Here is a 14,824-nt window from a genome sequence, read left to right as displayed (position 1 = left end):
AACAAAAGCAAATACTCAGCATGCTCCAAGTCGAGGGTTACGAGTAGAGGCACTTACACAATATAGAGGACATACCATCAAATCCTACTTCAGACCGACCTCAAACACTGTTTTTGAATATAATTCTGTTGAAACTCTTAGTAAACTATAAACTCCTACAACTCTTGTAGGGCATAATTAATTTGATGATTTTGTCTGGATAAATTTTCAATTATCAACATTACTATTGTAATTTTTTAAAGGTAGGGTTGGGGATCTTATTCTTTTTACTAAATTACTTGGAATCCTCTTCACACCCCGATTGCAACCAAGTAATTTAATACCTTTTCACAGAAATGAAAAAAGTCAGTCACCTGTGGAACAAACAAGCCTGGAAAAACTCCATCCAATCATCTTGAATGCTACGTTCAAGATGATTGGATCATGATGTGTCAAACTGCCATCTGTCCCTCCTCTATGCGTACTGCTCTTTGTGCACTAATCACGTGCATGCTCAGAGTCTTCAACGAATTTGCCACGGGAAAAGACAACGCAAGTGAGACAATGTACCACTGTATGCCGTTACGTGCAGCGGCTGTCGTCCGTCTGCCGTCTGCCCAATTTCACGTGAATGCAGCATGAAAAATATGATTGAGTTGCTTGTGATATACAACCACAACGCTAGATGGGAGTAATTCCTACACAATGTACCTTTAAATATCACTTACTTCACTTTGTTTAAAAAAAATTTAAAAATCATAGCTTATAAGAACTGGCTCATAATTAGCTTTGTTCTTTAAATATGAATCAATATATTGAGAGCAGACACAAATGTGTCAACCTCATTGGTTGAGAATTGTATTTTGTGAGTTCAAATAATTTAGTTTCTTAGTTACAAAAAGGGATATCTCCAGCAACTCTACATGGCCAGCCAATGGTAACTGACTGAGAGCAGAAATGACTGTGTAACTCTGTTAGATTAACCTAGCAACAAAAAAAAGATAAACAACTAAAAGACAAAAACATTTTTAATCACTTGAAAGTGTGATCATAACATGCCCTCAAAGCCTGAGATATGAGAAACTATTCCTTTTAGTGTAGTCATCAGTGTAGAAAATCCACATTCAGACTAATAAAATGCTATTACTGATTTCACATGCACCAAGTTGTTGGCAAAACATATATATATATATATATATATATAAACACACACACACACACACAATATATTATTTAAAGCTTTTCATAACTGGAGGCATAAAGAAATGTGACTTACATTATGGCACTCCTATCTGGAGAGCCTCTCTGGTCTCCCTGGGAGTAAATTAAATAAAAGTATACTGAACGTACTAAGGTGGAACAAGGGTTAATGAGTCATTTCAGGATTTATAATATGGCAGCAAGCCCCTATAACACCATGCCAGTCAACAATACTGTCCCTTTAGATAAGTGTTAATACTGTATAACATGGCTAAGATGCAGCAGTCAGAGAGCAATAATGGCACAATTGCCTGAAATTTCCAGTACGCAGACGAATGGAAATGATAAGATAATGTATGAATCAGGGCAGCTTTAGCTACCTCTTTTTGACAGACTTGTTCTTACAGACATGTTTCTTGCCAAGCACTGTCAAATGAGTATAGCTTTTACATGATGAAGATCTAATGTACTATGAGATTTTCAATGAGCCAGACTGAAGGATGCATAAGTCTGTAGCTATGAAACTGCTGTTTGTTCGTCTTGCCACATTTAACTGCAGATCTAATGTTGCTATTGGTTCAATACATATGCAATACAGCTACCATGTGTACAGCACCTGAAATTGTTGAATGTGTTCATACGTTAACTATGACTACATGTAATAGGTAATTTCTAATACAGTTTACTGAAAAATATAATCAAATTTCCCCTGTGTGTAATGCTACCACTTGCAAAAACAGTCCATAAAAACTTAATGGTCAAACTGGTAAGTCAAAGGCATTTTTATGCATTCTGACTCATATGCTGCAGCATGGTATTGAGAGGACCTCATGGGACATTATCAACCTACACTGGTGCCCCAAGAAGCTTGAGAAATGCATGGACAAAAATAATGTATTGATTTTCAGAAGCTGATTTACATCTACCAGGCTTTCCTTACAGCAGCTGTCTGCACTTTGTAATCAATATACAATATATATCAATGCAGTATACATCATAATCAATATTCATGATCTGTTAGTGGATCCTCAAATCAATACTACTTTATGTTACTGCATTTGTGCATTTAGGATGACTGTGTGAAGTTGTAAACCTTCAATTCTAGCAGGAGGTAAATTGGTGATAACAAGTAGTTCAAGTTCATGTCAAGTGATTTATTAACATATGTTTACTAAATATAAAGAGTGTTTACTCAATTTTGTTATTTATTTGCTTAATGCAATGAACGCACTTTACTCTCATCTACTTATACCGAGTAAAGGCATAAAGGGAAAACGACACGAAATGTCAGGCAGCACTCAATCGTGTGTCTATACAAAACTTAAAAGACAGTCAGTTTTAGAATGTAGGGCAGAAATCACAAGAGATTAAATAAAAGCTTAAGGAGATTTTTCGAAACCAACCGAATCCCTCAGTCTTCTCTCTCATTCATCCATGTCATTTAAATAAAGTCCACGCTCTCTCATCACAACAAAAAGTCACATTTGGTCTGCAGAGCTGCATGTGTTTAAGTATTATATAACAATAATAATAATAGCTGGTTGCGATTTAAGGTTCCCTTAATGAGGACAGAGTTAGGGCTGAGGACCCTCTCCTTTGGGCCTTGGTCTTGGAATGACCTGCAAGTCAGGATGAGGATGGGATCTGTAATCCCTCTTTCTGGCTTTAAACAATCTCTCTCTGAACTATTAGTCACCAGTTGCACCTGTGACTCTTAGCTTTCAAATGTTTTGTAATGCTGCTCTTCCTGACCAGGACATCCTTGGAAAAGAGATTGTTAAATCTCAATGGATCCTTCCTTGATAAATAAAGGTTAAATAAAAAAAAGTATTAAATAGAAACAAGTGACTGAAGTCACTGGGCCTTTTAACAACAAAAATCTAATCAGTTCATACTTGTGTCCAACTGGGCGTTTTCTGGAAAAAAATTTAAAATTCCCTTGAGGTGTTTCATGCTGTTTTCTTGTGGTAATCACAGAAATGTTACTAATGAAGTTAACTTAAAATGTTGTATTGGCTTTTTCTTGAGCTACTAAATTTATCTTACAGTTAACCATAATACAAGAGAAACACATCAAATAAAACTCAATGTTCCACATGTTTGTCAGAGCAAATAAATTCACCACAAAATACATTTGTCCTACCTGATCCCATGGACAGACGATTCCACCAGAAAACATAAAAAGGTAGCCCATGGCAACCAAGCACGCCCAGATGACCAGAGAGAAAACACGTAGAAGCTTCTTGAAGATGGACTCAATGCAGACAAGTACAAACACTGCCAGGAAGATAGCCAGTGCCGTGGGCACAGTGATTACAAAGGCCACATGGTCCTCGACGTTCTGAAAAACAAGAGGATACAAAAAACAGAGCACAAGTAAGACAGTGAAACAAATGGATGGGCAATTTAAGAGATAGAATGATACATGTCATTTATGAGAAAAAAAGAAGAACTAGGTGGATGGAAAACTAAGTTTGCCTAAAAAAGATAAAATGACATTCATTACATCATTCTGAGGGGGCATAAGACAGTCTGCATTTTAAAAAAAGACACTCTCCTTGCTGTGTCATTCCTCTTCACTGTTGTGAAAATATAAACAAACAAGGCAGAGATGTGACACACCCAGAGACAGTTTTAAAGGCAACAAGGTGTCACTAAGATAAACCAAGAGTGATAAGGTGAAACAAATTTCCTTCAACTCTGTGTATCCTTTAACTAACTAGTTATCAACTAGATATCAAATACCATATCACGACATGATGTAATGAAATCGTCAAGTCAGCTTGAGAATCTGTCAGGTTTATGTACCAAAATCTAGATTTTAGTCAACTTTAGTCTGTCAGGAATTTGCGGCTACTCAGTTTGAAAATCTAGATATTGATGTTAGTTTAACAACCAGAGACAAATGTTGGTTAGAATGCTTCATCAACCACCCAACCTCTGTTCAATGAAGCACATTTGTCAGACCTGTCATAAAGCACAGAAAGCATGCTGTGTGTGCATACACATTGTGTGGGCCTGGAGTTACTTCTCCAACCTGAGTGTAACTTGCTAGAATAAAGCTGTAGGTAGCTTAACCAGTCATCACCAGGGGAGAAGAAATACCGCCCATTCTGTGAGCAAGGAGTGGCACATTCAAAATACAGTGAAATCGATGTAAAGGGAGCATTACATTTACCTCATGCATTTATGTATTGAATTGAATCTTGGTCTCCTATCCTATTGGACAAATTTGTCACTTTAAAAGTCCCTATACAGAAACCTCTATTTGTGTGTACATTTTCATGGTAAAGACTGAAGTATTAAATTTCACAGTCCAAAAAAGGCACTTTTAGTATGGTTTATCTGCTTTGAATGTCTATACCCAATAACTTAGTTCACACCTTTTCCACAGGATCAGACACATCAAAAGAATTCAGCTCTCATAAAATCAAACTAACTTAAAGCGACAGAGCACAACCATATGTTAAATCGTCAGGTATAAACAAGACATTAGAGTTAAACAGTTATTATTCAAATATAGTTCAGTGTACAAACCAAGTATCCATCCCATTTTTAATACTGCGGACGTGAAATCGTTATACTGAACTTATGGAGTAGGGAAAAAACCCTAAAAAGCCCCCAGTGTTAACCAGTAGGAAAATTGAAGCCACATTCATAATGGATTTGCTGCTGCCTTTCTGAAACACACTTAGATCTGAAAGTTCTAATAAAAATTTCAGGAGTTTCTTAAAGGTGGGTGTAGGAGGATAGCACAGTGAAATGAGTCCTTTCTCCTGCATGCCTTTGCCAGGCTTCATCCCATAAATGCTTTTCCAGGCGTGTGACAGGGGAGTGCAGAGGGCAGATGTGTCACATCTTCATTACCACATTTGAATCATTTGGAAAGGAAATCTGTGAAATACACCAACAGTGTGTTGTGTCATATTGTAATTGGGTGAACACCCATTCAACTTTTACTTTAAAACCTAGGCTTAGGCTAGTAATGTGCTGACTTCTGCTCATTAAAGAAGTCCTCACTGCACAATGGCACCATTTCCCCATCCATGGAGACATAGCTTTGTCTAGTTTCCCATTAAATTTTGATATTTAAAAGCTTCAAATATCCAGTGTACGTCACCACCACACTACATTAAAATACCAAAATCATCATCAAGTGATTATTTTTCTCTTTTTAATCCGTCACACAAGTTAAAGTGGAATGATGTGTTAATCTTCTATCTTTTGCAGGCACAAATTCTCATTATTTTCATTGCATCATTGTTTTCAAATGTGACCTTCCATTCTGTTTGTTCTTTTGGTCAGTCTGTCTTCAGTGCTCCACATTGCACATCTCCCAATCTTTTTTCCATCTCTCCCTTTCTCCTTTAGCCCCCCACCCCCACCTTCTCTCAGTGTCGTTCTCATGCGCACAGTCAATGCACTGGGACAGGAGAGGATGTGTGCGCCTGCAGAGAGCCACAGAGAGTTTGTCTCGCCCAGAGCAGAGCTCCAAAACAGCACAGGATTTAGGTCAGCCAGTGAGCAGAATGAAGGGATGATAGGATACAAATAAAAGAGACAGACAGATATATGAGGACGTGAGAGATGACACAGGCACTAGAATGGAGTGAAATAAGGGCGGATTGAGAAAAAAAAAAGCAAGTAAGCTGTAAAGGTCATGTCTATATAGTACAGGGAGCCAAAAGAGGATGGAGAAGAGACAGACAGAGCAGTGGCTGGACAAGAAAAGACACTGGCTGAGAGGCTTGGGCTTACTGTGCTTAATGCTTGTTATTGAGAGCCCATGAAAGCACTTTAATCAAAAAGTGCAAAATTATGTTAAAAGTCTCTTTGTAGAGTTGTCTGATCATAAGGAAATATTTTTTTTAAACTTGTGATGCCTCTTTTTGGGTCAAGAGTATCTATATTTGTAACACTGCTTTATGTTTTAGCTGTTGGTTAAATTGTACTTTCACACTACTATCACAGCTTTATCAGAAATTCAGCCAAGTGGATCAAATTAAATAATAAATAAAGTAATTCATGGGTGCACACACCAGCTGTAGCTAATGAAATGACTTAAAAGAACAATGGATGATTGCCGGATTAAATGTGATTTTTCTAAAGACAGTGATTTCCTCACATCTTTTCGAGAAGGGATTACATTTGTTGACTAATTAGGCATTTAGTCATTGTCTTTGTCTTGCATGATTAGACTTCATGGAAATGGATTTGCTGGCTCCCCAACCACTGATGTTATTCGTCATCCTCTGCTTATAATGTACGCCTGAGAGCATGAAAACAACTTTTCCATGTAAGGTAACTTTTCATTCTGGTTTCATCAGATTTGTATTTTTAGCTGCAATCCAAACGTGTTTACATCAGTTCATTAGGTTCTGATTGGCATTGTTGGATGCAGTGTGAGGTGTTGTCTCTCTCAGTGTGTTTTAGAATAAACCCTATTTATGGCAGATTCAGCAGAGACAGAATGGGAGAGGCACTCTCAACGTTATAATGTCATTAAGATATAATTAGGCAATTGGATCATCCTTTAAAACATCAACTATTAGATTGTGTTAAAGCATAATGCTCTTTTTTAAACACATGATCAGAATCAGAGCAGGTTCTTGATAGGAAAATCCGAATTAGACGAAATGCACAAACAGTGTCTGGCTGCTTTTAAGATCAGAATATCTTTTTATTTCACAGAGTGCCTTAACTCTACCCCATTGAATTTTTCAGGCTTAAAAAGCAAAGATAATCCTGTCAAAATAGTGACAGGGGGAAACAGATCTCCTTTCTGTAGTTCAGTCAACCATGAGCCCAGACAATAACTAAGCCCCTTATTCTCCCCTCACTTTTATCTCACCCTTCTCCTCACATTAGTGCTGCCATGAGGACAGCATGCTGAGAGTGTGTGCATGTGCATGTGCATATGCATGTACCGTATATAGGCTAGGTGTTGCTAAAGCATATTTGTGCCTTTTTGTGTGTGTATGTGAGTCGATGAGAAAGGGGGGACCTCGTAATAACAAGGAAGTTGCGCGTGTCTGCTCACACATATATGTGCACTATTGACGAGCCATTAGTGAGACTCTAATTCTATTCATGCTTGTAGAATGTGAGAGCCTGCAGTGTGTGTGTGTTTGTATATGTATCCCATGTGTGTGCCCCCATGTGCCTAATGTCCATTGTGTTTAAAGACTGATATGATTTTTTCCACACATACCTTTATGGTCATTTACAATCAATGCAGAGCCATATTGAACATATCTTGTCATATAAAGCCAGATGTTTGAATGGTCCTGGAAATTTAGTTGTACTTCTTCAATTTGCATAATGCATGTGTGTATGGACATACTGTGAATGAGCAGCTTACCAGTCCTGAAGCAAAAAACACAGTCAGCAGAGCCAGGCAGGCTCCCATCACTATGAGGAGCAGAAACACAATTAGTGGATGCTGCTGGCTCATACAATAGTAGGACTCATACAGCCAGTCCGGGGACCTGTTCCTCCTCTCCTGACCTCCTCCTCCTCCTTTATCCCCTTCAGACTCCCCTGTCCGGTCCAGGAGATAACGCTTCCTTCTTATTGCCTCTTGCCACATGGATCTCGGAGCCAAGAAGGAGGAAGAGGAGGGAGGGACACCAGAGGAGGTGGTCACTGCTGAGGTATTAGTAGTTTCCACCACAGATGAGGAGCAGTTGCTCTGCTCCGCTCTCCTGCTGTTGTTCCTGTTGGGGACCTTAGTGTGAGAGCTCCTGACGTCCAGAGTATCCTTCGTTTCCCCCTCCACCTCCTCTCTTAAGTCCTTCAGGCGGAGACAACTGAAAGCTGAGGCTGAGTCAGAGGCAGCATGTGCTGGCCGGAGAGGTGGCAAGAACACACCAAGGGTAGAGCGCAGCATCCTCCTCTTTCTCCTCCTGCCAACATGTTGAAGCGGGAAATGAAGGGGAGTGCAGAGACTGAGTGCTCTTTAGAGTGAGAGAGAAAAGTGGGAGGGAAGTGAAAGGAAAAGGGGAGGGAGATCGGGCTTAGGGGGAGGGGAGGAGGAGGGAAGAGAAGGTGCAGCGGCAGGGAGAAGTCAGCAAGAATGAAAAGAAAACAAAAGTGGGGAAATTACTGACATGACATTTATGCAGTACGCAGCACATTATGTTAATGCCATGTAAATATTTGATCTAAGAAACAGCAAAACAGAAGTTGGTGGTAAAAAAACAAAACAATGAATGAGCTTCAGCTTAACTCAGGCTCCCAAATTTGCAGGTCAATTTTAGATTTTTTTTTTCCTGAGAGGAAATAACAAAATGCATCATCACCCCCCCCCCCCCGCCTCCCTACACTGAATCAGGGTGGTGGACATGGTGCATGACACCAACCTTTTGTATGAGTGAAAAAATCTCTGCTCTGTTCACTGCTGATCTGAAAAAAACTTTAACAACCACAAATTCAATCAATTAAGTATTTATTATCTCAATGCATTCTGTAATTATTGTGTTATCTTTCACTGTCTGCACTGGTCTTATCTGGTCTTATCTATATCCCTTTCTCTGCTCTAACAAAGAACCTGTTTCCCTACGGGGGATCATTAAAGCTTCATCCAATATGATTTAATTAGTATGAACATTAATTTTGTAGATTTTATGACAAATTTAGAATTGAAGACAAATGTTTTGCAAAATTAAAGCTCTTATGTGTCCAATAGAAAATGAAGGTGTATTGTAACACAGCAAATAGCCTTGAAAACAGCTAGTTGCTGGAGATAATGTGAGTCAAAATTATGTTGTTGGTTTTTTTTTTACATCTCTATCTACCCCTTCCAAGATGTTTCTATCTTTTACTCATTTTCCTCATCTCCATCGCTCCTTGCACATCATCATGCCCTCTCTTTCACCTCCTCCGTCTTATCTTTCTCCCCTGCCTTCACTTGCCATTTCAACCTCACACATTTCCCCACTCATTATGCCGTGGTTTTCCACAAATATCCTCTCTCTGCTCTTGATTTGCAGTCCTTAGCTTCCCACTCTGATCCCTCACACCTATCATTTGCTCACCAACCTCTAAAATGTAACCGTTTCACTTTCTCTCCATTGAATAGGCTACTCCTTCCCTACACTCAGGAGGACTTCAACATCTGCCTCTATTTCCTGGACCTGAATGACTGGGTCCCTTACCTCATCCAGTATTTTCCCCTATTCCCCCCATTTTCCATTTCAGACCCTCAGGTTTCTTTTCCCACATGTCTCCCATTTTCCCTTCCCCCCTTACTCTCCCTACTGGCAAGCTCATTCAATCTCGACCTAGTTCTATCCTTTACTTCACCATCATACACCCTTCACTTCTTTTTCACATCTTTTCCTTGTGCTTAAATCTTGTTGATAGGGTTTGATGCAGTCATGCGTTATGCGTAAGTAGGGCTGGGTATCGACACTGATTTCCTGGGTCAATTCTATTCTATTTGATTCCAAATTCAATATCAGTTAAGCCAGAAATATATCAGTTATCAATGTTGTTTGGATACAAGTGAAATTCTCAGACAACTCATGTTGTAAATTGTTCCTCTTATCTGATGCATCATTAAAATGCTTATAGCAATTACATTTACTTTTGTCCGTTGCTTTACAGTCTTCATAGTTTTTAAACCCAAAATGCAAGAAAATGAATAATGAAGAAACGGTGAATGATTATTTGTATAGAAACAAGGGAACTTGCAGTCATGCTTGCATCTTCCCAGTTGAGAAATTCATCAAATTCATCACCTGGAATAGACTGAAGACAGTACCTATTTTACCACAATATGAAAATTCATTCACAATCACACAATATTAAGCATTTCAAGGGTTGTCTTATTGAGAGAAACATACAGTATGTAATGATGTTCACTTTTGTATTAAGCTGCCAAGAGCAGCTCCCAAAATAGGCTGTGAGGGAGGCAAACGGAGGTGAGAAGAATTTAAATAGATGTGCACATAAGAGGTTGTGGCAGATATTGACCTAAGTGGAGGTCAAGAAAAAAAGACACACTCTTGTCGCTCTGTCTGTTTCATGTACACCTGCATGCACACATGTGCATGCGCAAAGAAGCATTAGCACTGTGGCTGCTTGCCTCATGACACCTGATGTGAAACAGGGCCATTGCACTGAATGACGGACAAGGGTCACATGTCACTTTCACCGACTAAGAATGAGATGCAAGTCAAGCCAGTACAGAGTTTCCCCCAATATTCACTCAGCAGCCATTCACCAGAGCTAGATTATGAGCTCCACAGTAAAAATTTCAAATGATTATTAATATCCAATGGTTTCTAATGATTTTCACTCACACTGTGTGAGCACAACAGCAAACAACATTATCTTGGGACTGTATTGACTCGGTGCTGAACCCTCTCCTCCTTCCTCAAAGGACATCTTTGTTAAACTTAACTTGGGGCAGCGTAGCTCCTTTAGATGATTGATTGGGCAGATGAGCTTTTCCCAAGTCTGTTTATTGTGTTAAGTAACTTCATGACAAAAAATGTTTCCCAATTCATCTGAGATAAAGTCTGTCAAACTATTATAGATGTGACATAGACCATTTCTACCAACCAACACAATAAATTCTGTATACCCTGGTCTGTTCATGCATCAACGTATCCCAGCACTTTACCAATGGGCACTTTGTAAACTCTGTATAGTATAGCTCTCTGTTACTGATAAAGTTAAATGGATTATTAGACGGTAGACAATAGACTTAGAAAAATACTCTTCATCTTGGTCATAATCTTGATGCTTGAAGAGCTGATGTATCAAATACATTAAAACCACCATACAAATCATCTTTTATCATGTTCCACACTGCATTTCTTTCTATAGCTGTTGTTTTCATCACAGTTTAAACAAATTGCCTGCATCCTCTGCGGGGGACTCTCCACTTCGAGGAACCCTTCCAGCATCAACATGTGATGCTGCTCTAATAGTTCTCATCATCAAGCCAAGGGGGACATTTCCTCTACCAAGAAAACCCTTCCAACCCAGCAGTTGTTTACACACAGGATGATTGAAAAGTTTCCTACATGAATTAATTGCCCTGAATGTATCCAAGTGCTGGTCCCAAATGGGAGCTGATAGTAATGATAATGATGATAATAATAGCTAAATCTAGTCCAACCCTCTCCCATCCCAACTGTTTTTATGGACCTAAGCCTGAATTTATCTAAATATTATTTATTAAATTGGCTGCAATTAAAGTTTTAAACTACATGGTTGTTTGAATGACAGAAATCTGTTCAGATAAGATCCAAATGAGCGGAGGAGTGGTGGAGATCCTGGTCCGTCCCAACCACAGGGCTACGGGACCTTCCCCTCATTGGGAAAGGAATTCTAACACAGCAAGGTTATAGTGTTTAAAACACAAATGTTGAGCTATCAGATGACATTTCCACACATCGTATAAACTACTGTTTGTGCCTTGAGAGCAACTACGGTATACAAAGTCTGTCAAAATAGTGAGGATCAACTTATGCTATCAACAGAGACAGACCATCTGAAACTGATGCCGTCAGCCAAATGTTATCTGTGATTGCCAAATGAGCAGAAATCTTACACTTGAACTGAGCAGCTGGATTCTTCACATTCATCATGAAACTGGTCATTACATTAAAGTGCCTTATAGTTATATTACCCTGGCAATGGACCTGGACCCAGGAAATCACACATCTATAGCTTTAGAGATTTCCAGCATACCGTATTCAAACTGTACTCTTTGTGTTACAGTCTGCTGCTATAGTTACTCACAATGCTTGAAACACAGCCATAATCATACGCCTGAGTGTAATATAAGTTTTAAAAAAATAAGAAGTAAAATAAAAGACCATTTTGAGCGCTGTTACAAAGACAGCTACACTTAGGACTGAGTTTATTTCTGTTTTTTTGTTTTGTTTTAGTACTTTTCATGACAGACTGTGCAAGGTTTGTGGTCACTGGAGTAGGCTATATTACTGGATCATCATGCAACCTAAGCTACATTTCGAGTGATTTGAAAAATTATATCTAGCTAAGCATATTTTCTGGGGCTGTTTGGCTTTTGTGGGCCCAAAGTTAGAAAAAAAAAACCTATTGCGTCCTTCATATCAGCACATAACACGCCAATTTCCTCTTTCCTCAAGAATAAAACCACCATGCTCTGCAGTCTGCACGTCTGAAGTGGTTTCAACATGGACAGGTAATGGGCTCTTTGCACATAGCGGCTTGACGTCATATCCGGAACCTGGTAATACGGCTCTCATACTTCCGGCTCACTTCCCGTTTGGCTTAGTGAGCGCGGTAGTCAAGCGACAATGAGTCTCAGTAAAGAGAAAGTATTCTTTCAGAGACAAACGAAGCAATACCACGAACATTGTTGTGTTCCACAGTGCACGGCCTCTTCCAAGTACAACGGTACGTTAAGTTTTCACGCATTTCCGAGCGACGTGGAGCTACGAAAGCGATGGCTAGTGAGTGTTCGTCGGGAACAATACACGATAAGTAGTCACTCAAAGGTCTGCAGTCGTCATTTTATTGACGACCAGTTCATCCCTCCGAAGACTTTAGGGGGCAGGAGAAGACTACAGAAAGGAGCTGTGCCTGCTCTGTTTAACTGGAATGATTACTCCCTCCACCCACGAAGATCAAGTGTATGGGATAGAGTAAGTCGCCCTGAGCCGCCGGGCAACCCTGATGATGACACGGAGCCCATGAATGAAGATGCAGAGGGCCGTGACCCTGACCCTGATGACCTGACCATGGCACAAAACGAAAATAAAAATCTAAAAGAAGAAGTGGAAATGTTAAAGAGACAAATTGAAGAACTGAAGCTTCAGTCAACTTTTGGATTGAGGAGATTTTCAGCATCCGACGAGGATATACGTTTCTATACAAGGTAAACAACATAGCCTACATAAAATGTATGTTTATCAGGGCTCTCTCATGTCAGTATGTGTCATCCTTTATTCTTAATCTAAGTCTGAATAATTATTACAAAACGAATCATATTATGTAGCACCATTATTAATATTACTACACGTAATTATTGCCTGAATTCAAAATTTGAAAGCCCTGTTATTGTTTTAATTGAAATAATTTTTTTTTTAAAAGCCTAACAATCTACTTTGCTTTCTGTCTACATAGATTCACCAGTTACCGTCATCTTATGATTTTTTGGAGACTGATTGAGCCATCTGTACACAAAATCATTAGGACATCCAGGGTCAAAGCTGCTGAGAGAATGACTGAAACTGTCCCTGATGTCCGTCATACACAAATGGTTTGTATTAACGGCTACACACACTTATCTGACATACCTTTAGTTGTGTTATTTGAATGTTTGTTTGTTTTTTAATTAACAAAAATCATTGCACATCTACTGTCTGTCTGTGACTGACATCTGACATTTTATTCTAACCAGAGGCAGGCGTTGCAACCCATTGATGAACTTTTCCTCTTCCTGATGTATTTGTCTGCTGGTCTAAAGGAGAGAGACTTGGCAAACAGATTCAACATCTCATCCGCGACTGTCAGTCGCATCATTTCCTCTTGGACCAACTACTTGTACACGCTGTTGGGCTCGGTGAGCATCTGGATGGATCCAGCAGACGTTAAAGCTAACCTTCCTGATGATTTTAAAGACTTTCCTGACACACAGGTCATTATTGATTGCACTGAACTGAAGTGCCAAACACCCTCGTCTCCTCTCCTCCAGAGTGAGATGTTCTCAACTTACAAGTCCCACTGCACTATGAAGGGGTTGATTGGCATGGCACCTCATGGAGCAGTGACTTTCATTTCATCCCTGTATGAGGGTTCAATAAGTGACAAGGAACTGTTCCGGAGATCGGGTTTGGCTGACCTGCTCACAGAAGAGATGGCCATCATGGTTGATAAAGGCTTCCTAATACATGACTGTGTTAAGTGCAAGGTCTACTGTCCACCTTTTCTGAGCAGACAGTCTCAGATGCCTGCAGAGAGTGTCCTCCAGACACAGAAGATTGCACAGCTGAGAGTTCATGTTGAACGCGTCATTAGAAGGGTGAAGGAGAATAAACTTTTTGAGTCAGTGATTCCATTGTCAATTGCTGGCAGTATTAACCAGATATTTACAGTGGCCTGTCTGCTTAGCAACTACCAAAACAAAGCCCTGGTCAGGTCATGGGTGAAGTAGTGTAGATATTGTGTTTATGGAGTGTGTTTTTCCACCTCATAGGTCTAAACTCCGTGCACCTTGCCTTTGTCATGAAATGACATGTATTATATGTACATAGACACATACATATGTCACTGTCTTTCATTAATTTGTGTTTTAAATTGTGTCTGTTTGAAAATGCATCCCCTAGATCAGTGGTGTGACACACATTCTCACCTTTAAAACTGTTGCATAATACTCTGGAAATAATATGTATAAAATATCTTTACTATAATAAACCATCTGTTTATGGTGAAAAATGAACAGTTTCAACAATATGTTTGTTTATTTTACTCATTACTCTGCTTGACAAAATAAGAACAGAACAGAGTTCTTTTCCAGTTCATTTATTACAGCTTGCACATTCATATCAAAATCATTCACATATTAACTTAATCAATCTTTTTGTGCTGCCATTAAGTACATGTAGGCATAAACAACATCAACAACTCAGTGATTGAACCACTG

The 14,824-nt window shown here is 39.3% G+C and overlaps 1 protein-coding gene and 1 long non-coding RNA gene across 3 annotated transcripts in view; one reads left to right on the top strand and one right to left on the bottom strand.

Moving 5' to 3' along the window:
- Positions 1-8,190, bottom strand: part of adcy2a (adenylate cyclase 2a) — a 59,279-nt gene extending 51,089 nt beyond the window's left edge. For both annotated transcript variants that reach the window (XR_015037872.1, XM_085802515.1), the window contains exons 1-2: positions 7,541-8,190; positions 3,323-3,520 (exon numbers count right to left, since the gene is read on the bottom strand). Coding sequence is in view for 1 of the 2 variants with exons in the window: in XM_085802515.1 (XP_085658641.1) it covers positions 3,323-3,520; positions 7,541-8,068 (726 nt within the window). In the remaining variant the exon portion in view is untranslated. The remainder of the gene's footprint in view (positions 1-3,322; positions 3,521-7,540) is intronic.
- A 4,710-nt stretch (positions 8,191-12,900) lies between these two features.
- On the top strand, positions 12,901-14,620 carry LOC146972372 (uncharacterized). The gene is made up of 2 exons (XR_015037937.1): positions 12,901-13,441; positions 13,583-14,620. It is a non-coding gene; the product is annotated as an uncharacterized LOC146972372 (long non-coding RNA).
- The last annotated feature ends 204 nt before the right edge of the window (positions 14,621-14,824 follow it).

Source organism: Trachurus japonicus, chromosome 16 (genome assembly GCF_045865225.1).
Source record: "Trachurus japonicus isolate A0001 chromosome 16, Traja_1.0".
Lineage (NCBI taxonomy): Eukaryota > Metazoa > Chordata > Actinopteri > Carangiformes > Carangidae > Trachurus > Trachurus japonicus.
This window is presented reverse-complemented; position numbering and strand designations above follow the sequence as displayed.